Source organism: Silene latifolia, chromosome 5 (assembly GCF_048544455.1).
Source record: "Silene latifolia isolate original U9 population chromosome 5, ASM4854445v1, whole genome shotgun sequence".
In the NCBI taxonomy this organism is placed as follows: Eukaryota; Viridiplantae; Streptophyta; class Magnoliopsida; order Caryophyllales; family Caryophyllaceae; genus Silene; species Silene latifolia.
In genome coordinates this window covers 14,096,944-14,122,168 of record NC_133530.1, presented here as the reverse complement: position 1 = coordinate 14,122,168, position 25,225 = coordinate 14,096,944, and the positions used below count along the sequence as shown (strand labels likewise).

The following is a 25,225-nucleotide window of genomic DNA, read 5'->3' as shown; positions in this document are numbered from 1 at the left end:
TAGCTAATTCCAACAAAATTAAATGCATATTGGGAACCAACCCTAAAATAAATGTTGACTAATTGTAAATATGATATTATATTTATTATGCATTGACATCTAATATGACATTAATTAACAAGCAAATATTACATAATGATTTTAAAAATAGAATCCTTTCAAAAATAATGTTGACTAATTTTTCACTCTTGCCTAGGCCATGGCCAAGCGGACCTGGGAAGAGCTCCGTCTCCGAGGAGATATGGCCTCTGTTATAGCTATTTCATTTTGAATGGATGAGTTTACTCATTACTCAGCTCTTTTAGTTGATAGCTAAACTCATACTTATGTTGTAGGTGTTCATGCCATGATCAAGGCTAATTTCCTTTCTTGTACAAAGTTTGCTAAAGCAAAATTTATTTTTGGGCATACCATTAAATGTTACACGCTTGTCGTAAGATATGGACTACTCACTAGTGACTTAATTCAGTAGGAACAAGGTAAGTCATCTAATACACTTGAACACGTCTAACTCAACAAATTGACAAGCACGGCAGAAGTTTTGATTCTTGCACAAGGACGCCTAGTTATGAGTTTTCTCATTAATTGTATTTTAGTTGCACGAATTTAAGGTAAAACGTTTGAATTAAAAATTATAATGAGCGTTGAGGAAAATCATTAACCCCTAAACGATGACCCGGAAGTTGCTTGATCAACTACTGACCCGACCCAATCACCGATTGGAAATAGGACAACCGGATTAAGGTGTCTAATTAAAATGAATCATACCGAAATCGAATTGAAACGAAATTAGATTTGACCACATATTCTTACTTTAAACCTTTCGTTGTATAAACGAATATCATAGTTTCGGAAAAAGAAAACCCTTCACCTCCTAATTCTTTTCGCCTTCTTATTAAAATTATTGACTTCTAAAAAGATTAGTAACTACAAAATAATATATCAGATTTATGTAAATATAGGAGACAAAATTCTTAACTCTGTTATCAAATTAATATGCGGATTTATATAAATGAGTAGAATAACTAAAACCACAGTTTTTATTGTGTACAACCGTCTCACACTATGAGACGGCCCCTTTATGTAAAAAGATAACCCGTTTATTAATGATAATTGAATTAACTTTTTTTTATATAAAAGTGACCGTCTCACGGTGTGAGACCGTCTTATAGTACCATCTCTCGCGAGCGTGTTATGTGACAACATCACAAGTGGATTTTGGGCAAAACACATTATATCAATGAATGAAGTGTTTGGCATTTCGGAATCATATGCCATATGAGTGGATTTACTATTTGTTCCAAAAGGTATTGAATCTACCATGCATTACTACGTGTGTGGATATGTTTTAAGCGTAGATTGGTTGCCAATGGCCATATAGGGAATAAATTCTCCACCAAAATGATAAAAATTCTCGATTAATACGAACAAAAAAAGTAAGTATTTTTCTGAAAAGACGCGTCTTAAATGAGTAATAAAAGCAAACAACATAAAGTAGAAATATATAACTCACTTAGAGAAACCACGGATTTCGACTATTTTGCTAGTATTCACACTAGCTATTATCTTTGTGTATGAAAATAAGGGTATACCACTTATACGAAATCGGTTGTTCTATTTGATAACCGTCATCAAACGTGGATGTCTTTATACCTTTAAGATATCTACGAAGGTCCTAAAAAGATCCACGTCAAATATATGAAATCCCATATTGATGGTAGACTTAACTTCTTAGAGTAGTATATTATCTTTGCATGTGTTGTTTGGTTTTTTATATATCAGTTCATCGCGCACACAACATTATTTATGTAACCGCACTTAGAGGAGTTACTATGGAACAATATTGAACATTCAATATTGTGATCACATGCTTCTAGAACATTCTACTTCCTTGATCAGCAGCAACACGTCAGCCTTGTAGTCAACAGTTAGTTAGGAGGAGTCAAAGTTTGTTACAAATATTTTGAGTTTGTTAGAGCGCACTATTGTAAATAGCTACAGTTAGTTAGAAATCTAGACTGTGTATAAATATAGGATCAAAGCTGTAACATTATTAATTTTTCATTTTCTCAATAATATCTAACAATTCTATTTACATTTGCTCTCAATCAATTTACTCAGTTTCTTCAATCATAAGCTTGCTATACATCAATGGCGTCCAAAACCATGGCTTCTGATGGTATCAGAGCAGGATCTTAGATCCTGATTCTGCATACTTCAAAGCTTCCGCAAATTAAAGCATAATTTTCTTCAATCTTTCAATTGAACTTCTTAAAGATTCACAAAATAATAAAAAAAAAAATCATTTTTTTTTTACAATTACTCATTTTTTCCACAATTCAATCACAAATCAATCAAAAGTTTCAAATCAAACAAAATGCCTACAGAATCAGCAAATTCTACTGTTTCGAATTCAGATTCAAGAATCTTTGATGATCCTTATCATCTTACTAATGGTGATCATCCAGGGATGCATCTACTCACAGTACCTTTCAATGGAAAGAATTTCTCAAGATGGAGCCGAGGAATTAAACGCGCTCTTGGAGCAAAAAAATAAGGCGTTTTTCATCACAGAAAGTCTAAAAAAACCTGTTGAAGGACATTCTGATCATCAAAAGTGGATTCAGGTGGATTATATGGTCACAAGTTGGATTATGAACACAATTACAGGAGAAATTTCTAGAGATTTCGATTATGTTGATAGTTCAAAGCACCTTTGGGATGATCTAAATGAGAGATACGGTCAAAATAATGGTCCTATGTACTATGAGATTGGGAAAGATTTGTATAATCTTCAACAAGGAAGCATGTCCATAGCTGAATACTACGGGAAAATGAAGCATCTATGGGAAGAATTGCAGAACATTGAAGGAATTCCTGAATGTGTGTGTGAAGTTCTTGAAAAATGTTCCTGTAGCCTTCTGAAGAAGTTCATAGAAGCTGAGAATAACAGAAGGTTAATTTAGTTCTTGATGGTAGTTGATCCAGCATATGATCATCTCAGACAGATTCTCCTTGCACAAGATCCCTTGCCTACTGTTAATCAGGTCTTCTTAAGACTATTGCAAGCTGAATGCCAGAGGTCAATCACAGAGAAATTGCCTGTCAATGAGGAATCTAATGCTCTATTTGTTTCCAAAAATTATAATCACAAGAATCAGTATCAAGGCCAAGAGAACAAGGAGTACAAAGACTTCAAGAGATCAAAGTTCAACAACTATGGAGCAGAAACAGGAGACTCATCTGATGCGATTGCCAAACCTATGTTTTGCAAATATTGCAAAAAGGATAATCATAACATTGAGAACTGCCGCATACTTGAATACAAGAGGAAGAAGCAGCAACAACAGCAGCAGCAGCAGGGAGACAAATCTAATGGAAATCCAGGCACATCAAGATTTGCAGCTAATGTTGCTGAAGAAAGTATTTCAGATCCACTGGAATTCAACAAGAATACTGATATGTAGTTCAGTCCTTCATCCTCACAGTATTCTGATAATATCAATCAGTTTCATGCTTATTCAAGGCAAGGTGTTCAGGCCCCCTCAATGGCTATTGATGAAGGATATCGCACTCGTATTATTCAACAAGTTGTCAGAAATATGAGCATCAACTAGCAGGCTGGTGAATCTACCAGTACTGCAAATTTGGCCAATTTTGCAGGTATACACTCTGCGTTATCTGCTATTAATGTCTATTCACAAAGTGATGTTATGCATTGGATAGTAGATACAGGAGCGTCTGATCATATGAGTCCTTGGATTTCATTATTTCAAAATTTGAGTAAATTACATCATCATCTCTGCATTAGTTTACCTGATGGTAGGGTAAAATCTGTGCAACAAGTTGGAGATATAAGAATTAATGCACATCTTTTGCTGAGAAATGTGCTATTTGTCCCTGATTTTCGACATAATTTGCTTTCTGTTGGCAAGTTAGCTATGGACACTGGTTATCAAGTTGTTTTTGATAACAAAGGGTGTAAATTTCAGGACCCTACAACTAAGATCACTCTGGCTTATGGGTTGAAGAATTATGGATTATACAAGCTACTCAATGTCAATGAAGGCTTGGATTCCATGAGAAGCTTGAATAAAGACTCTGTCTATAGTTCAATGAACAATGTAATAAAAGATAGGTCAAGTAATGTTAGCTTTGTTTCCATTTTACATGCCAGACTAGGGCATAGTTCAGTCTCTAAGATGAAGCATATCCCTGGAAATTTTTGTAATGACATTACTAAATTGGATTGTGAAATTTGTCTCAAATAAAAGTTTCATCAGTTTCCTTTTGAAAGAAGTGATTCAAGGGCACCTAATATTTTTGATTTGGTACATGTTGATTTATGGGGACCTTATCGCGTTCCTAACATCTCTGGTGATACATATTTTCTTACAATTCTTGATGATTTCACACGCACAACTTGGACACATTTGCTTAAGGACAAACACCAAGTTTATTATACCTTATCTGTTTTTATTGCTTATGTGGAGAACCAATTCAATACTTCTATAAAACAAATTAGTAATGATAATGGGACGGAAATTATATATGGATCTTGCAAAAGATTGTTAGCAGATAAGGGCATTATCTCTCAGCGTAGTATTCCAGGAGTGCCTCGACAAAATGGACGGGTTGAGCGAAAACACCGTCATTTACTTGACACAGTAAGGGCAATCAGGTTTCATGCTAATCTCCCTAAGAGGTTTTGGGGAGAATGTCTTCTTGCTGCTACACATATCATCAATATGCTTCCTCCTTCTGTCCTTAATTGGCAGATACCCATTGAGCTTCTCCTCAAAAAACCTGTGGATTATGATGCCTTGAAATTAAAGTTGTTGGTTGTTTATGTTATGCATATAACAAGACAGTTAATAGAGACAAATTTGATTCAAGAGCAAGACGTTGTATACTTCTTGGTTATCCCCATGGAAGCAAAGGATACAAGATTTTTGATTTGGATGTTCAGAAAACATTTCTTAACAGAGATGTTCGGTTTTATGAGAATATTTTTCCATACAAATCCAATCTTGAAAATTCTAATTTTTATCCTTCTGAGATCTTACTTCCCTTGGTCACACCTTCTTCTGATTCTCCTCCTGCAGTTTCTCCATTTGATTCTGTTGTTTCTTCTAGGATTGTTACTGATATTGAGGCCACCAGTGGTTCTGAATCTCCTCACAATACTGCCAATATAGATACTACTATTTTGCCTCTCTCTCGCAATGCTTCTCCTGCTATTAATACTACCACTGATGTTCTTCTTCCTGCTGAACCAAGGAAATCCAGTAGAGAAAGGCAATTATCTTCTAGGTTGCAGAATTTTGTTTTGCCTAAATTGTCCTCTCTTCCTCCTTCATCTACTGTTTTCAACATTCCCACCATTTTTTCTTCTATGCCACATCACAGTCCTGAGTATAAAGCTCTTTGGCAAATGTTTTATGGCTAAGCCTGAACCCAATTCTTATGTTCAGGCATCGGTGATCCCAATTGGACAAAGCGACTATGAAGCAAGAATTACATGCTCTTGAGAAAAATCATACCTGGGATGTCGTTGATCTTCCTTCTGGTCATCGTCCTATAGGTTGCAAATGGGTTTATAAACTCAAATTTAAACCAGATGGCAACATTGAACGTTATAAAGCAAGGCTTGTAGCAAAAGGTTACAAACAAATTGAAGGCAAGGACTACAAGCACACGTTTTCTCCTGTCGCTAAATTTGCCACGGTTCAATCTTGTCATGGCTTTACCAGCAGCTCGTGGTTGGCCATTATTTCAATTGGACATCAACAACGCTTTTTTGCATGGCTATCTCGATGAAGAGGTGTATATGGATCTACCTCAAGGTTATACAAAGGCAAAGCCAGGGCAAGTTTGCCATTTGAAACGCTCTCTTTATGGTTTAAAGCAAGCAAGTCGACAATGGAACATTGAATTATCTCGATTTCTCATGAAAAGTTTGGGCTTTTCACAGTCTAAACATGATTACTCACTTTTTACAAAAGCACAAGGATCAGATTTCACAATAATTCTTGTCTATGTTGATGATCTTTTGATCACTGGTTCTCATTCTTCCTTTATACAACAAATTAAAATGGCTCTTGACAAGCAATTTACTATTAAAGATCTTGGTCTTCTGAGATTTTTCCTTGGGGTTGAAGTAGCTCGAAATCATCAAGGTCTCCTCTTGAATCAACGGAAGTATATTGTTGACCTGCTTCTTGAAACTGGTTTACAGGACTGTAAACCCACACCCATTCCTTTTCCCCGGGGTGTCAAATTATCTCGTGATGATGGTGAGTTGTTATCGATCTTTGAATCTTACGAGAAGACTTGTTGGACGTTTGTTGTACCTTAATTTGACTCGCCCGGATATCTCCTATTCTCAGTACAAAGAATTGTCTCAATTTCTTAGTGCTCCTCGCCAATCCCATTATCAGGTTGCTCTTCACGTTGTCAAATACTTCAAGGGTACACTAAATCATGGCCTTTTCTATCCTTCTAATTCTGACCTGCAGCTCCATGGATATTCGGATGCTAATTGGGGTAATTGTCCATTCTCTGCCAAGTCTCTTACCGGATATTGTGTCTTCCTTGGGAAGGCTCTCATTAGTTGGAAAACAAAAAAGCAGAAGACTGTTTCTAAGTCTTCTGGCGAATCTGAGTATCGTAGCATGAGTGCTACCACCAGCGAATTAGAATGGGTTGAAGATTTGCTTAATGATTTGCAGCTCAAGGTTTCCTTACCCATTCCTCTTCTTTGTGACAATCGTGCTGCTCAACATATCGCTGCCAATCCTGTCTTCCATGAGCGCACCATACATTTCAATATCGACTGTCATTATGTCCGGGACAGAGTGCAGGAAGGCTTCATTGCTACAGTTCATGTTAAATCTTCTCTTCAATTAGCAGATATTCTGACCAAAGGTTTAGGCGAATCACAGCATAACTTTTTGACTTCCAAGTTAGGACTGTGTTCTCCAAACTCAGTGCCAACTTGAGGGGGGGGGGGGATATGGAAAAATATTGAACATTCAATATTGTGATCACATGCTTCTAGAACATTCTACTTCTCTGATCAGCAGCAACACGTCAGCCTTGTAGTCAACAGTTAGTTAGGAGGAGTCAAAGTTTGTTATAGATATTTTGAGTTTGTTAGAGGGCACTAATGTAAATAGCTGTAGACACCTCGTTTCTGCACCCCTCGCAAACCACCCGATGATGATTGGGCCGCATGTTTGATTCGCGGAACGATTAGTGACAGTTCGTAAGATTATCGTCAAGTGATTGCTCAAATATTAAATGTCAACCTCTTAGTTGTCATCTACGTGCCGATACGGTCGTTTTGGCGATAATTAGAGTACATTCGAGTCCGGGTCAAAAACCGTCTCCATTTTCGATAGTTTGTTAAGTCCCGAGTCGAATGTTCTGGAATGTTCCGGATATTTCTATTCCATATTTATCAAATTTTATCTTTTGGCAAACAATATCCCGTAATATTCAAAAGATAATCGAATTAAATCCGTCCTACCATAACTTAAACACGGAAATCTTTCTTAAACAGAGGAAACCTCCGGGAATAGACGCAGCAGTCTTTGCGCCTCTTCCAAGAGACGCAGTGGGCGCTGCGCCTCTTCCCAAGCCCTTCTTTGCATGATTTACGTATCTTTTTCATATCTTTCCGAGATTCACTTCCAAAGAGTCTCCGAAACCCTATTCCTTCACGTGATTAGTATAAATAGGAGCTTTCGTTCCTCATATTTCTCACGCGAGTGTCCGCCCTTCTCTTCTCCCTTTGCATTCTAGACTTCGTTCTTACTAATTGGCGCCTACGTGCTTGGACTTCCGACCACGTAAGCTCGGATCTTTCCGGGTACCAGCCTCTCCGTTTGCATGACCGACCAATTTGACCACTACACTCAATCAATCTAATTAATCAATCTTGTTAAATCGTTTTCCTCTTACGAGGGCACTCTTTCCTTGCATTCGCGTCGAGCATCACTAATCGATCTTCTTAGTTCTTCTCGTTCCGTCAACATGTAAGTCTGAGGGTGTATATTCCTTTTATTTATTGTATTTTAATTATCGTATAACAATTGTAAGATTTATGTCGGAAACACCATTAAAATCGATTTCTAAAAACCGTCTTTAAAACCTGTTTTTGCGGATTTCCAGTAGACAAACGTCGAGAAAAGACGCAGCAACTGCTGCGCCTCTTCGAAGGAGCGCAGCACTTGCGCCTCTTCGTGAGGCCGCCGAGCTTCTCGCTTCTTTTCTTCTTCCTCCGTCCTCCGTAATTCGTATCAAAATTGTTCCTTTTGTTTTGTTCTTTAATTCTTCATCACGGTAATTTATAAATCATATGTATATTGTATATAATTTATCATTCATGTTTAATTAGTCATCAAGTCCGACTTAAATCCCTTATAATTCATATTTGCGGGTTTTTCGTCATTAAATTCAAGTTTCGGGTTTTAGAGGTTCAATTCGTTCATATTGAGTTTCTGGAATTCGTTGTTGATAAATTTGCATCTGTTTATTTATTGTTCATCACTAATTCGTCCTCAATTCATCATGTTTAGTTTAATCAGTTAATCGTTTGTTAGTTTGTTCAGTAATTAACATCGACCCTTCACATAATTAATCCGTTTAATTCCGTCTCATCCATGTTCTACTGTTTTATGACATATTCATATGTAAAACAATTCATAAATCACTTTCATCCGAGTCAAAAATCATAATCAATCCATTAATTTACCAATTAATATTAACGATTTGCGATTCGCTTCACGGCCGAACTCACCTTTGGAAATGACGCAAAGAATCGTTGCGCCTCTTCCAAAGGGCGCAGATCTCTACTGCGCTGTTCGAGTGATTTCTGTCCCTGAATTCCGTTTACGCCTTGACCTAGTTTGTTTAGATTATGTATAAACTAACTATTATTCGTATTATCACCTTCTGATCTGTCGTGTTTTATCCTTTTATCCTTTTATTCTTTTTTATCAAATCGTCCGTTTTAGCGGTATTCTCGACATAAATCACCTGTCTCAATGTAATTATTGTAATTTATCGTTATTGTATTTATCCTATTCATTTGTATGCTTTCACATGTAAATCAACATTAAATCCTACTTCGACCAAATTGTATGTCTAACTAATTGTTCACCGACTTAGTTAATTCTCACATGTTAGGATTAAAACAATGGATGTTGCATTGCATGCATATAATCGACGATATATCAAGTACGAATAACTTCCTAATCATTAGTAGAGGCCGCTATCGAGGCGGGCGGGATTAGGTGTTCGATCAAAAGAGCTTCCTAATACGTACCCTCACCCCTTACTCCAGATCTCCGTGAGCACCCGTGTTCATTGGCATCCACGAGAGTCATTCTAGACATAGAATGCTAAGGGTAACGATTGCTTAGTGTTCATGTCACTACTTTGTGTCTTGACATGACACGAGGTATTCGAACGGTTCCAATTTCCCATAAAAATTGGTGGCGACTCCATACAAAATGCAAACGCTTGTTTTCGAGCCCCTTCGCCAAAGCGCCCCGTGGCAGCCCGCCGTCATCCACGGTTTAAGCGACTCACTGGGATAATACACTTACGTGTAGCCAAGGGTGAAACTTGAACAAGGTTAGGGAATAAGTTTGTACAAGACAATTGTCGGTTTTCATAACTCGGTCTTCCTAGACCGTTTAATTCGGCCTTCCTAGGCCTAACCCAACCCACTCGACCAATCGTCCCGTCTAAACGGTCCTAATTCTTATTTGGGCCTAAGGATGGATAGCGATTGACGTCATCCATACCATGATGCTTACTCTTGTTTGTATCAAGGGCCTTCACTACTTGAGGAAATGGACTAGGAATCGGCCTTACTCTTGTTTGGCACGAGCCTCTCCACTGACTTCGGGTTTGATGGTTCGGTATGGCAACCTACCCTTTAAACCAAAACCCTTCTAAATGCACTCAGCATCCCGTTATAATGCCTGTATAAATGTGTAAACCCTACGTGATCACCACTTCTAAACAAAACCATGACGAATTTTCAAAAAATCAAAACCCAAATTTCAATCAAAAATTTCGAAAAAGTAGGCCTTTAATTAGCGCAAAATCCGGTCAAAACTCTGGCCGTTTGTCAAGTCAAAATTCGGGCCACAAGCCCATTTCAAAATCTCACTTCGAGTCCACTCCTACAACTACACTACAGTTGACTAGGACACACATTTTCAAAGACCTTGTCTTTCTTCAAAACTCACTCAACACAAGTGGCACACACCCACTTCATGAGTCAAATCTTTCTTCTTTTAGCAAGTGTGATAGAATGGTCGATCGTGTTTTGATTCGTCGCCGATCTCTTGTCCGGTTTCCAAGATGCCTGGTCAAGTGATGATACGAACCTCCAAAGAAATTCAAGAAAGTAATGATCGAATCCTAGCCGCGATAACCCAAATGCAAATTACCCAAGAACAAACCTATGACCGCCTTGAGCTTATCGAAGGCCGTATCTTTGATGTAGAGGGAAAGTTGCCTCCTATTAAAGGTGAAGTACTACAATTTTCCGATGACGAGTCTAAAGATGAGAATCCCGTCCTAGGAACAACCGCAGCTGAGAAAAGACTCCAATACCTGGAGGAGCAATTGATGTACCTTAAGGGAGATGACATTTACAGAGAGAACAATCGTAAGTATGAAGCCGTCAATTCCAAATTGCCCACTAACTTTAGCATGACGAATATCCCTAAGTTCAAGGGGCACGAGAACCCTTTGAACCACATCCGAGCTTTCAAGGACTACATGTCTATCAAAGGCATCAAACCCGAGATGTTCTTAAGGATCTTTCCTTCATCTCTTGACACCATCCCAAAGCAATGGTTCTACACTTTAGACCACAAAAAGGTCGCTACTTGGGAGGACGCCGCGATCGAATTCTCAAAACAATACGCGGATAATGCCGAGATCCAAGTTAATATGCGCACTCTAGAGGTTCTTACCCAGAATGACAAGGAAGGATTCACCGACTTCCTAAGTAGGTGGAGGAAGACTAGTACTCAATTAGTAGAACGCCCGGATGAGGCCACTCTTGTGGAAAAGTTTGTAGATAATCTCAAGCCCATATATGCCAACCATTTGAGATATCAAAACATCAAGACCTTCAAGGACTTAACTGTACTGGGAACACGAATTGAAGATGACATCCGCAAAGGACTCTTGTCCAAAACGGTAGGTCGAGGATATCAAGGGTCCACAAGTCGTTCATACGGCTCTACTAGCAAGACCGACGAAGTTAACCTTCTCGAGCCATCCAAGAAAACTAGCCCACCAAGGAAGTTCACAAACCTTGGGGACACATACTCCAACGCTCTAAAAAGGCTAATGAAGCAAGGCAAACTCCAACCCATTGGACCTACTCCCGAACCCGAAAGAAAGTCTAAGTTTTGGGATGAAAATTCCTACTGTGAATACCATAGGGGCAAGGGGCACGACACAGAAAAATGCTACAAGTTGAAACACGTGCTTCAGGATATGATTGAAGACGGTCGACTTCCAATTCCCCCAGGAGGTAAGCCCAACAACACTCAGAATCCTCTTGGAGTTCTAGTGATTACAAGTGATGAATCTACCTTAGATTGCTCACATCTCATTTCTCCCACCGAAAATGAAATTCATGCAATTGAGAAAGAAAGACTCTACTCTACCATCTCCCCTACCATTTCCGACTTCATCGCATGGGCAAGGAGTGTAGATAGGCAAGTGTGGGAACTAGAAAACATGGTAACAACCTTGCGCAATCCCAATGCAACGCCTAAAGAACGTGTACCATTGATCTTCTCTCAAAATGCTACTATGCAAGAAGTAGTCATCGTGGTCGACAAGCTAGTCGATCAAATCATACAACTAGAAAGTGACATCATAATAATGAGAGAACTAGCCGCAATCAACGGGGTTTGGGCCGATGATGATGAGGACGAGTATCTCATTGAAAACTCCGTAGTCAAAGAGATAGTCTAAGATGGCAAAGACCAAGATGTGGATCACCTAACTCGTTCGGGTCGTCCATACCAAAACACCACTCAAAACGGTCCAACCAATGTCATCACACCAAATGACAACGAAGATGACCCCACTGATCATTTGCTCAAGCAATTACAAAGAACCAAGGCTGATCTTTCAGTCTGGCAACTAGTGGCAAGCTCATTTCCGCACCGCCAAGCTTTACTGCAAGCTTTGGCCAAATTGAATGTAGCACATAACTCTACTCCCGAAGATGTAGTCAACTTGGTCTTCCAAGAATCACCGAAGCTAAGTAATCCTATTACTTTCTCAGATGAAGACCTGCCACCTTTTGGCGTTAGTCACAACCTTGCTCTATATATCACCGTCATCTGTCTAAAGAAGAATGTGCCAATGACCTTGGTAGATGATGGCTCCGCGGTCAACGTCATACCCCTCAAAACGGCATACAAACTAGGCATGAAAGAGTCGGACTGGACTCCTACAAATCAAGGTGTACGTGCATATGACGGTACACGACGAAAAGTGGTAGGACTTGCTATCCTAACCATAGCAACGGGACCAATCGAACGAAAGGTTAACTTCCAAATAGTGGACATCGAAACTTCATTCAACATACTTCTGGGAAGGCCTTGGATTCACGCTTCCAAAGCGGTAACGTCCACCCTTCACCAAAAGATCAAGATCCCACTAAATGGCAAGGTTGTGACGATCACTTCGTCACCCATCAAGGCCATAATCGAGAAGCAATCAAACAATCAAGTCCTTGCGGATCCCATATACGAACTTGGGGGCTTCCAAAGTGTGAACGTCATAGAAAGTGAGTTGGCACCCTTATACTATAATCCCTACTCTAACTTGGTGGTCAACCACATACTCAAGAACCAGGGATACTTTCCTGGAATGCCTTTAAACCCAATTCGGAAGAACACCTTTGCACCATACAAGAAAGGCAACTCATCAAGAATACCACTTGGGTTAGGATACAAACCCACAGCAGAAGAAGTTCTCGAAATGCTCGCCCAAGTCCAAAACCGCAAGTATGTAGGAGTCCAAATGAGGCCATATCTCCCTACCTTGAATGGATACTTCGTTCAAGAAGGAAGTTCGGAACTCTTTCATGGATTTCCCGAACCTTGGCATTACCTCGAGAAGAAGTTAGCCGGAATCGAGATCTTTCACGATTGCTACTTCATCCCTCCAGAAACGGTTCCTACCGTCAAAACCCGTCAAGCACCTTGCTTAGACGAACAAGCTGTTAGCCTCCTATTTGGAGAGGACCGATTTGTTAGGGCCGCGCAGGATGAGATCATTACTACGATACTTCAAGACGATCGCTTCAACCCCACCGCCTTGATCACGGAAATCGACACAAAGGCGAGAAAGGGTGGAGGAAATCAATCAAATGGACCAACAATCAAGGAAGACTCTTCAAGCTCACCACCGGAGAAGGAGAGATGTTCAAAGAAGAACCAGAAGACGACGAGTTCGAATCGGAGTCGGAGTCAGAGTCGGAGTCTAGAGAAGTCATTAGAGAGTCTACTCCCGTCGTCATCCCCACTCCCTTCGTTTCTCTAGCTTATTTTCAAGTAGTCACGTAGTTCGGGAAATGCCCCAATTCACCATCGTCCTTTGCCGCCACTATCCATCGATCAGTTGGCTCATTTGTTTCAACTTTACTCAAATCTTAATATGAATAAATCAGGTTAACGCTTACTCTTTGCGTTATCTTGAGTGCAATTCTGTTTATGATGATACTAAGAATGACCAAAACCCGACTCGACCGAAATACCTCCCTACGTAGCCAAAGAAATACTACAGGAAGGGGAAGGGGGACCTGTAATTGAGGACACCGAACCCATCAATGTAGGAACTGAACTAGAACCCAAAGAACTTAGGATAGGGACTACCTTGAGCTCTACCGAACGGGCCGACTTCATAGATCTCCTAAATGAATTCAAAGACGTTTTCGCTTGGTCCTACAAAGACATGCCAGGATCGACAGGGGATATCGCCGAACATAGGATTCCGATTAAGCCAGGTTTCAAACCTGTGAGACAAAAGCTTCGACGAATGAGAACAGAATGGGCTCTAAAGATTAAGGAAGAAGTTGACAAGCAATTCAAAGCCGGGTTCATCAAAGTTTCCGAGTATTCTGACTGGGTAGCTAACATAGTACCCGTACCCAAAAAGGATGGGAGAATCCGAGTTTGTGTTGACTTTAGGGATTTGAACAAAGCAAGCCCAAAAGACGACTTTCCTCTACCTCACATTGACATATTGGTAGACAATACTGCAGACCACGCATTACTATCCTTCATGGATGGATATGCGGGTTACAACCAAATCAAAATGGCCGTGGAAGACATGCATAAGACCGCGTTCATCACCCAATGGGGAACCTATTGCTATACAAGAATGCCGTCGGATTGATCAACGCCTGAGCTACATACCAACGCACCGCGACTACACTCCTACATGACATGATGCATAAAGAAGTCGAGGTATATGTGGATGACATGATCGTCGAATCCAAGGAAAGAGAGGGACATATCGCGAACCTTCGCAAGTTCTTCGCAAGGCTACGGAAGTACAACATGAGACTCAATCCTCAGAAATGCACATTTGGGGTAACATCTGGCAAACTCCTAGGATACGTCGTTAGCCAACGAGGCATAGAAATAGATCCTTCCAAAATCAAAGCTCTGATCGAAATGCCACAACCTCAAACAGAAAAAGAAGTCAGAGGATTCCTGGGAAAAGTGCAATACATAAGTCGATTCATATCGAAACTTACGATGATTTGCGAGCCTATCTTCAAGAAACTCAAGAAAACAGACCACACCATGTGGGACGACGATCACAAAAGGCGTTCGACGAGAATCAAGGAGATATTGGCTAAACCACCAGTGCTCATGCCACCACAACGAGATCAACCTCTTGGTTTATATCTCACAGTAACTGAAACTGCCATGGGTGCTATGCTAGCTCAAACCGTAGGAAGTGAAGAAAGAGCTATTTACTATCTAAGTAAGAAGTTCTTGGAATACGAGTGCAAATACTCACAACTCGAAAAGACATGCCTCGCTCTTGTGTGGGCAACAAAGAAGCTACGTCACTACATGCTTAGCTACTTTGTCAAGATATTCTCCAAAATGGATCCAGTCAAATACCTCTTCGAGAAACCCGTTCTCAACGGACGTCTGGCAAGATGGACCATGATGCTCTCGGAATTTGACCTCAAATATGTACCACTGAAAGTAATAAAGGGTCGCGCCGTCGCCGAATTCTTCGCAGAAAATCCCATCAACGACGCACAAACCATAGATACTTGGTCATTTCCCGACGAGGATATACTTCAAACTGATGTAGACTCTTGGGATCTATACTTTGATGGAGCATCAAACCTAAGAGGATTTGGGATAGGAGTGTTGCTCATTTCTCCTGAAGGTGAGCATACACCGATCGCTGTCAAACTCGACTTCGAGGTGACAAACAACGCTGCAGAGTATGAAGCTTGTCTCATTGGACTACAAGCGGCAGTAAGCTTAGGCATCAAAAACCTCCGAGTGCACGGGGATTCGTCACTGATCATTAACCAAGTTACAGGATCCTGGAAAATCCGAAGTGAAAGCCTAGCACCCTATCAGGCTAGGATAGACCAAGTGGCTCAATTCTTCGATCATGTAACCTACTTACACCTACCTCGAGAGGAAAATCAATTTGCAGACGCTCTTGCGAAACTTGCATCTTTGATAAACATGCCAGATCATATGATAGAAATGCCTTTGTGTATTGAACGACGGTCGGAGCCGGCATATGTCCATCAAATTACCGATGAAGAAGAAATCGCACAAGAACCCTGGTTCCAAGCAATCCTGAATTTCAAGCTTAATGGTACCTATCCACCAGATATGGACAAAAGGGGACAACGAGCTATACGCCTACTAGCTTCCCAATACATCTTAATGCAAGGAGAATTGTACAAAAGAACACCTCTTGGTGTAGTCCTACGTTGCCTTGATCATTCACAGGCACGAAAGGTGATGGAAGAAGTCCACGATGGAGAATGCGGTCCTCACATGAGCGGACCTATGATGGCAAAGAAAATCACACGTCTAGGGTACTATTGGACCACAATGGAATCCGATTGCATCAAATATGTGAGGCATTGCCACAATCACAAATCTTCGAACGTGAAAGATGTCCCTCCTTCGTTGCTCTATACGATGACATCTCCTTGGCCATTCTCCGCATGGGGAATTGACATAATTGGGAAAATAACCCCAGCCGGAACAGGAGGTCACTGTTTCATCCTAGTAGCAATTGACTACTTCACCAAGTGGGTAGAAGCGGCTTCCTACACCGCTCTTACGGCTAAAAATGTGGCAAAGTTCATACGAACAACATCATCTTTCGATATGGTTGCCCACATGAGATCATCAGCGATAATGGGTCACACTTCCAAGCCGAAACCGAACAATTGCTAGCCAAGTACAAGATCAAGCATCATCACTCATCGCCCTATAGACCACAGACTAACGGTGCGGTAGAGGCGGCTAACAAGAATGTCGTCACAATTCTCAAGAAAATGACTGACAATTATAGAGATTGGCCAAGCAAAATACCCTTCGCTTTGTGGGGGTATCGAACATCCGTCGGGACACCCACCGGGCTACTCCTTTCTATTTGACCTACGGCATGGAAGCCGTACAACCAGTTGAGCTAGAAATACCATCCCTGCGTATTCTACTAGAGAGTCAAATCCCGGAAGCCGATTGGAAGAAAGATAGATACGAAGAACTCATCCTCCTGGATGAGCGTAGGCTACGTGCCTTACATAATGTCCAAACATATCAAGCACGTATCAAACGAGCTTTCAACAAAAGAGTTAGGCCAAGAAACATCAAAGAAGGAGACTTAGTACTCAAATCGGTTAGAGCTCTTTTACAATGTCGGCCCGAGGGGAAAATTCAAGCCTAATTGGGCCGGACCATATCTAGTCAAATCCATACTCCCGGGGTGCGGTTAGGATCACGCATCTAGATGGGAATGAGTTTTCAAACCCCACAAATCTCGACCAACTGAAACGATACTATGCCTAGGATAGAACAAAAACGCGCCTCGCGTAAACCCACGTGTCGCTCTTGTGGCACTAAATAAACGGCCCCTGGCCTATTTGAATGTCACTATGCTCTTGCATCTTGGCAAACTTGTCATCCTCATATCATCAAACTAAATTCGCACCTCCAGAGTAAGCAAAAGCTCATGCTTATTTTCTATGTTCATTACAAGCTCTTGCTTCGAACAATTATTCTTTTACATTTACTCGAACTACGCGCAAGGGTTTGATTTCGCTTTTTTTAAGTGAATACGTAGGCAATCCTTCACGGGATTCAACCCACCGTTATATTTAAAATGTAAATAGAAGGACATTTGCATTGCATTTGAAATTCGACAAGGATAATAATAGAAAATACCAACGGTTTCATAACCATTTAACCTTTTTATTTCATTCATCCATTTTCTAATAAAAATAGTACGACAAATAATAAAAATAGATAGGCTAGGATTCTAAAAATCCCTCCTTTTTATTACAACAATAATAATAATAATCAAATAATAATAATAAGACTTGGGCTATTCCTCCATCTTTCCCTTGCCCTTGTCGTTCTTGTCATATTTCTTGTCACGACCTCGAGCCGGGCGCTCTTGCACCACTTCAGACCTAATCACCAACGGTCTTTCTCGAGGCCTGACTCTTCCGTTCTTGCCAACCACCATCTCTGCGACAGGAGTAGTCTTCGATTTCTTCGAAGGATGAATGACTTGAAAACCGGCTTCTTCTTCTCCTTCAGTCAGATGCTTCTCTTTCTCTTTCTCTCCCTCGCGCACTTTGTAGTCAACGGGCTCACGCTTCCTCGCCTTTCGCGCTCTTCCGAAGTCGCAGCCTTCCTCCACCTCAGATAGGAATCCGACACCCACAAAGCATTGGCGGAGAAACTCAGGAACCACATGTTTCTTTGGGCCCATTTCATAGCCCACTCTCTTCGGCTCTCGGTAGTCAACGCCATAGCGATCAAGGGGACGTGTCAAGCCTAGGGATCATCTGCTTCAACCCGACTTGCCTCATCAACCTCTCAGGAAAGATGCATACCATAAACTCCAATCCAGGAATGCGCACGGACCTAGTAGGATCCAAAGAAGACACTCCAATGACAGACTTGAGGTGCCACCACGGTACAACCCACCGATCAAAGGGCCATCATCGGTCTTGACTTGTTCTTCCAATAGTCACAGACTTAGTGAAATCCACCATGTACAACCGTGTCCTCATCGAAATCATACGGGCATGATAGGAAAGTGCATGAACTAGGGGCTCGAGCAATCGGAGCCGTTCCATAAGCCAAACCTACCAAAACAGGTATTAGACACCCGCAAAAAAAAAAAAAAAAAAAAAAAACGAAAAAAAAAAAAAAAAAAAAAAAAAAAAAAAAAAAAAAAAAAAAAAAAAAAAAAAAAAAAAAAGAAGGTGTCTTTTACCTGTAGGATGACGGGACTCCCCAAAAATGGAAGATCGTGGTTGGATTTCCTATTGTCCAAGCCCAAGATAATCTCCCCTAAGCATAGACAAGTGGGCTCTGCGCGACTCCATTTGCTCAATAAGACCCAATAGACGGGGATCACCTCGCAGTTCTTCGTCAACATGTCCCGAAAGACATATACATGAAGCAAACGAAGCCAAATGCTCTCCTTCTAGCAACATAAGAGACGAGGGTCGGCCTGTTGATGAATCGATCTATAAAATCCAACATCCGCACGCCTTTCGAAGTAACAAGACGATCCACCTCGAGTCCAGTCGGTCAAAGCAAATCTCTAAACTTGCTCTTATACCCTTGAACAGTAGAAGGGATGGCAGGTAAATGTTCAGGGTCCCACCCGCCAATAGCAGCAATTTCCTCCGGAAAAGGACAAATATCACCTCCTGGGAACGCAAAAACATGATAATTTGGATCCCAATAATCAAGGCAAGCATCCAAGAACGGTCTTACAACCTTAATAAGTTTCAGGCTCAACAAAGACCCAAGGTTATAAGCACCCATATCATGCTTCTCCGTGTTCGAAAATTCATTGGTCCATTCCTTCAAGCGGATCTCCAAAGTATTCATGATGATAATTTTTCTCTTGAGAATTTGTTTTGAGAATTTTATGTGAGGCGACGAAGAAGAGACGGAAGAATTATATGATTTAAAGCTTCGTCGACGCTTCTATTTATACCAATTCTTTGTTTCAAAAATCCGTCGAATCGACCGCTTGGGAACAGGCGCGGCACCTGCTGCGCCTCTTCAAAGGGACGCAGCTCATGCTGCGCCTCTTCCCCAGACTCACTTCTGTGATTTCCGTGTTTGGATCTTTCCTAATTCTAACGAATAATTTCCTATTCCTACGGGATTTTATTTTGGTAAATCCGAGAAATTTACCGTGCTTCAGGTTTCCTAAATTCGCGGACACGCATTTCGAGGCGACATCGACACTTCCGCCATTTCAGCACACTTTAAATCATTTCTTTTTGACATTTTTTTTCTTTTCTCTTTATTTTCATTTTAATAAAATTTCAATATTTATATTTCTCCATTTTCTAACTTATAGATTTCTCTTTTTTTTTTTTTTTAGGGGGTAGCCCTCCCTACCGTCCGGTCATTTCCGACAAAATTTTTGCATTTTGGTCCTTTTGAGTCTCATTTTGCACTAATTAAAGGCCTTACGTGTATATAAAATGTATGTGTTGCGTGATTTTTCTATGTAAATTCCGGCAAAAGCATGACGGCGTAAACCGTTGTCTACCAAACTGTTCAAGAACTAACTGCGGTACAAACAACACAACCCGGCAAAGAAAGGCACTCGGGCCGTCGTACATACAACAAAAAGCAAATGTACAAACAATCGGGGGCTTCGCCCCAAACAAGTCGAAAAGACCAAGTAAATCGGGGCTCGCGCCCAAACCAAGTCCAAAAATGTTTCAAAATCGGATGTACAAGACTACACAAGCTACTCATTGGGCGCCCTCCCACTCGGCAACCCTCGCCGTAAGAGCGGCGATCTCGGCATCCCGAAACTCGAGCTCCCTCGACAGGCGAGCCGTCTCCTCCCGAGCCTGGGCCAACTCTCGTCCCGACTCGCGGTCACCCCGCAAAACGACAAGAACGAATTGGCTCTGTCAAATCAATTCAATCAAAATCGAAATCAAAAAGGAGATCGAAAAATGGGTATAAAGGTTCATACCTGACGACCTCGACCGCCGACGAGTGCCTCAATGGCCGTAGCTCGTAGCCGGTTGGCCACCCTCCATAGTGCCACGAACCGAGATGGCGCGACTGCGCATTTCGAAGAAGTTCTCAGTAAATTAAACAAATTCAATCAAATGTGTTCTTACACGAAAACTATGCAAAATGAAGGCTCACCCTCCGAATCAAATGCTGCCAGTCGTCTAGGCCAGCATCCGCCACCGCTGCGTCAAAGTCACGCAGCTCGGAGATCGTCGTCCTCCCGGTCGCGTCAGTGTACTCAAGGGTCTCGGGATACACCGGGGCTCGATGCCCGCCGCCTCAACCTCCTGAAAAGACAAATAACTCTCATTAATCGACGATCTTTCGTCGTAATTCCCGAAGTCAAATCAAAGAAAAGTAAAGGATACTCACCACTCTCGCCGACGCCAACCTCCCGTAAAGGAACGCCGAGTAATCCTCGCCGAGGCGAGAAGAAGGTCGTCGCCACGGCACCGGCCAAGTCCGCCTCCCTCTCGGCCTCGGTAGGCTCCCCGAACATCGTCTAGGAGGATCGACGGGAACCGTCAACGCGCCCGAAAGCACCGACGAGCCAAACGCTCGCCCGGATACCACACAGGACCCATCGACGTCCACAACAAAGCCGACTCGAGCTCCTAGGTCGAAGGACCTCGGAACAAAAGGAGGCGCTCCGGCATATACTCCGCCCAAGGTTTGGGCACCCATGCACGACATGAAGGCAAAGGCCATTCCTATGATCAATTTAAAGCAAAGGACAAAAATATGAATGAATACAAATGGGATACTCACGCCTCGGTGAAGGGGCGTTCACATCCCGCCGATAGACATTGTGAGAAGAACGCTTGCTCTTCGTCCTGGACATCACCCAATCCCTCACCACGGGATAGGCCTTCTCCAACGGCTCCGTCCTCTTGGGCGCGAGGCCCGGAAAGTAGGAGTACACCCACGCCTACAAAACAGAATAGTCAATGACGATCTTTCGATCTTTGATAAAGGAAAGGAATTACGTTGATCTAAAGGAAAGTTCATACCTCCAACAAGAGCCCAGTCCGACGGCGCCGGAGAAGTCCCCTTCTCCATCAACTCCGGACGAACCATGGCCCTCATGAAGCGGATGAGGACCGCAAAACCAGCAGATGACCCGGTCCCCCCCGCGCCTAGGGAACTCAGTCGAGAAAGAAAGGGAAGAAGCTTCATCGACGACCTCTCACCCTTGTCTTCGAGGTAGATCAAGACAAGAACCACCAAAGCCACGAGACGAGCCCTCTGCCGCTTTCATTTGCATAAGGAGGAGGAGCCGTCTCCCTCCCATCAATCACCACCGTCTGGGGTCTTCCCCGCAAAGTAATCTCGAACATAGGTACTGGGTACCAAACCCGACATGACAGCCTTCGGCGACGAGGTTCCACCGATCAACCTCCTCGCCTCGGCCGAATCCGCCCTCATGCCGTCTCCGCCCACGTCATCTCCTCGATCCCACACGGCGGACCCTGAAATCATGCCGTAGTCCTCCAAGTGACCCCACCTCACCAAAAGGCAGGTGAAACGTGGAAGTCGTGTCCCAAAATCGATCCAAGAAAGCGCGGACCAGGCTAAGGTTGGCCCGCAACTTCCTCTTCACGATATCCCTCCAGGACACGAACAAGAGGACCAAACGCTCCGCGCTCAATCATGGCCCTCTCTTCCACCGACAAGCGGCTCGTAATGCTCCATCGTCGTATACCCAAAACGACCGGATGTTCCCGGCCTCCTATTATGATTTGAGACAAAGCTATCTTTAGTTTTGAAATAAATTTAAAAGAGATTTGAACAAAAATAGAAAAGGATAGGTAATGAGTTAGGAATTCCTATTTACTAAGCTCTTCACCATCTGTAGGACAAGTGACCTTCTGCAGCCCACACAAGGTGCCTACTCTCCCGGGTCTCGGCCACGCAGAGCACCTCTCACCGGTGGCGACCCCCTCGTCCGAGATGGGCCCGTCTCGGAATCTCCTCCTCATCGGCCTCCTCCTCGGGAACCTCCTCTGCAGCACCATCACCGCGGCGGTGAAGGCCCGCTCCAAGGCCTCCTCAACAACAGCGGCATCTACGTCCATGGGATCTCTCCCGGAAGTAGAAGCATCGTCACCTGCAACGATTAAAGCAAATCCAGGCCGCATCACATGATGACAAGCCTTTGTTAAGTAGTATTTCGAGCCTTCAAGGCCCGAAAATCGCCCCTTTCTGGCCATCCTTGGCCATATTCCCACCAAATCAATCACTCATGTGATGAATAGGGTCAAGTCAAGTCCAAGTCAAGACCTAGTTCCGAGTTCGAGTCGAAAATTCGGCAGCATTTCGCTATAACGGCGATTATGCCCTAAAAGGTGTCCTGCAAAAGTTGTCACAAACCAAACTTCCGAGATGGCAGAAAGTTTACCCATCATCCAAGGGTCCCAAATATCAAATCTCATCACCAATGGGCAATCCTAAGGCCATTTTCGAAGCAATTTATGATCTAGGCGTGAAACTTCTCAAAATTCGCTCAAGGGCTCAAAATTAAACAAAAATTCAAGCAAACACATGGTTATGTTCCTAACATTGCCTACTATCCGTTTCTAGCATCAATTTGGCATGGCAAATCCATTTGGGGGGAAAAGCCCCAAATTTTCGATCAAAAGGGTCGAAAACCCTAATGTTCGCGGCTCAAAATTCGACAAATGTGGAAGATTAACGCAAGATTAAAGCACATACCTCGATTAGTCATATTCCAAGCAAGCTTTTGAATCCAACCTCAACGAAAATGGTGAAGATTTGAGAGAGAATTGAGTGATTTATGTTTCAATGAAATGAACATAAACCTTCGACTTTCGCGTTTTTCACGCGAATTGCCAAATTGGGGAACAGACGCGGCGGTGTCGCGCTCTTCCAAGAGACGCAGCTCTTGCTGCGCCTCTTCCTTTGTTTCCCTCCATATGGATTTTCAAAAATCCGTTATGAGTTCGTTATTCGTGGGCCCATCTTTGGTGCGCCTCTTCCTCGATGACATTTTATCACTTTGGTCCGTTTCGACGATTTCCTTTCGTTCCGGCCCGCATTTCATCTAGTGCGACAGTATTTCGCAGTATTGTCCAAATTCATTTTATCCGGCGCAGTAGTATTTTGCAGTACTGCTCGCTCAAGGTTTCCCTACGACGATTAAGATGTTCCTAGTCGTCAAGCCATTTTATCCGGCGCAGTGTAGTATTTTGCAGTACTGCTCGCTCAAGGTTCCCCTACGACGATCAAGATGTTCCTAGTCGTCGATATGTTCCCCAACAAGAGTTTGCTTGAGACCGACGCAAGCAGATTCAACTTCCAAATTTCGCCAGAGTTCGCTTGAGACCGACGCAAGCGGATTCCCCCAGCAGTTTCTACTGACGTCCTGCTGTTTTCAATATCTCTTATTCCCCGCGAAGTTCGATTAAGTCTCAGGTATGGCCTCTTCTTATGGCTGGCGAGCTTCCTTACGTAGTCTAATGGACTTTAAACGACCCTCCCCGATAGTCGACAGACTCTAAAATGTTCCCGACGACAGTCCTCGGCTCGGACCCCCCTGAGCGCCTCGCGTCGCCATAGTCGTCGAGGTTGTAATCTTGATTGACCTGATGGCTATACTTTGACTTTCGCCTTGTCCAAGCCTCGGTCAAAGTGGGGGCTCTGAGACACCTCGTTTACGCACCCCTCGCAAACCACCCGATGATGATTGGGCGCATGTTTGATTCGCGGGCGATTAGTGACGATTCGTAAGATTATCGTCAAGTGATTGCTCAAATATTAAATGTCAACCTCTTAGTTGTCATCTACGTGCCGATACGGTCGTTTTGGCAATAATTAGAGTACATTCGGAGTCCGGGTCAAAAACCGTCTCCATTTTCGATCGATTTGTTAAGTCCCGAGTCGAATGTTCTGGAATGTTCCGGATATTTCTATTCCATATTTATCAAATTTTATCTTTTGGCAAACAATATCCCGTAATATTCAAAAGATAATCGAATTAAATCCGTCCTACCATAACTTAAACACGGAAATCTTTCTTAAACAGAGGAAACCTCCACGGGAATAGACGCAAGAGTCTTTGCGCCTCTTCCAAGAGACGCGAGTGGGCTGCTGCGCCTCTTCCCAAGCCCTTCTTTGCATGATTTACGTATCTTTTTCATATCTTTCCGAGATTCACTTCCAAAGAGTCTCCGAAACCCTATTCCTTCACGTGATTAGTATAAATAGGAGCTTTCGTTCCTCATATTTCTCACGCGAGTGTCCGCCCTTCTCTTCTCCCTTTGCATTCTAGACTTCGTTCTTACTAATTGGCGCCTACGTGCTTGGACTTCCGACCACGTAAGCTCGGATCTTTCCGGGTACCAGCCTCTCCGTTTGCATGACCGACCAATTTGACCACTACACTCAATCAATCTAATTAATCAATCTTGTTAAATCGTTTTCCTCTTACGAGGGCACTCTTTCCTTGCATTCGCGTCGAGCATCACTAATCGATCTTCTTAGTTCTTCTCGTTCCGTCAACATGTAAGTCTGAGGGTGTATATTCCTTTTATTTATTGTATTTTAATTATCGTATAACAATTGTAAGATTTATGTCGGAAACACCATTAAAATCGATTTCTAAAAACCGTCTTTAAAACCTGTTTTTGCGGATTTCCGATGAACAAACGTCGAGAAAAGACGCAGCAATCTGCGCCTCTTCGAAGGAGCGCGACACTGCTGCTGCGCCTCTTCGTGAGGGCTGCCAGCGATTCTGCTTCTTTTCTTCTTCCTCCGTCCTCTGTAATTCGTATCAAAATTGTTCCTTTTGTTTTGTTCTTTAATTCTTCATCACGGTAATTTATAAATCATATGTATATTGTATATAATTTATCATTCAT

General features: G+C 42.4%; 1 protein-coding gene across 1 annotated transcript; it reads left to right on the top strand.

The window, feature by feature from the left end:
* Positions 1-2,453: 2,453 nt before the first annotated feature.
* On the top strand, positions 2,454-2,966 carry LOC141654871 (uncharacterized). The gene has a single exon (XM_074461985.1). The coding sequence runs from the start codon at positions 2,454-2,456 to the stop codon at positions 2,964-2,966; it is 513 nt and encodes a 170-aa protein (XP_074318086.1).
* The last annotated feature ends 22,259 nt before the right edge of the window (positions 2,967-25,225 follow it).

Excerpts from the sequence above, each read along its gene's own strand:
- LOC141654871 (XM_074461985.1), top strand. The coding sequence starts at position 2,454 with ATGGTGATCATCCAGGGATGCATCTACTCACAGTACCTTTCAATGGAA.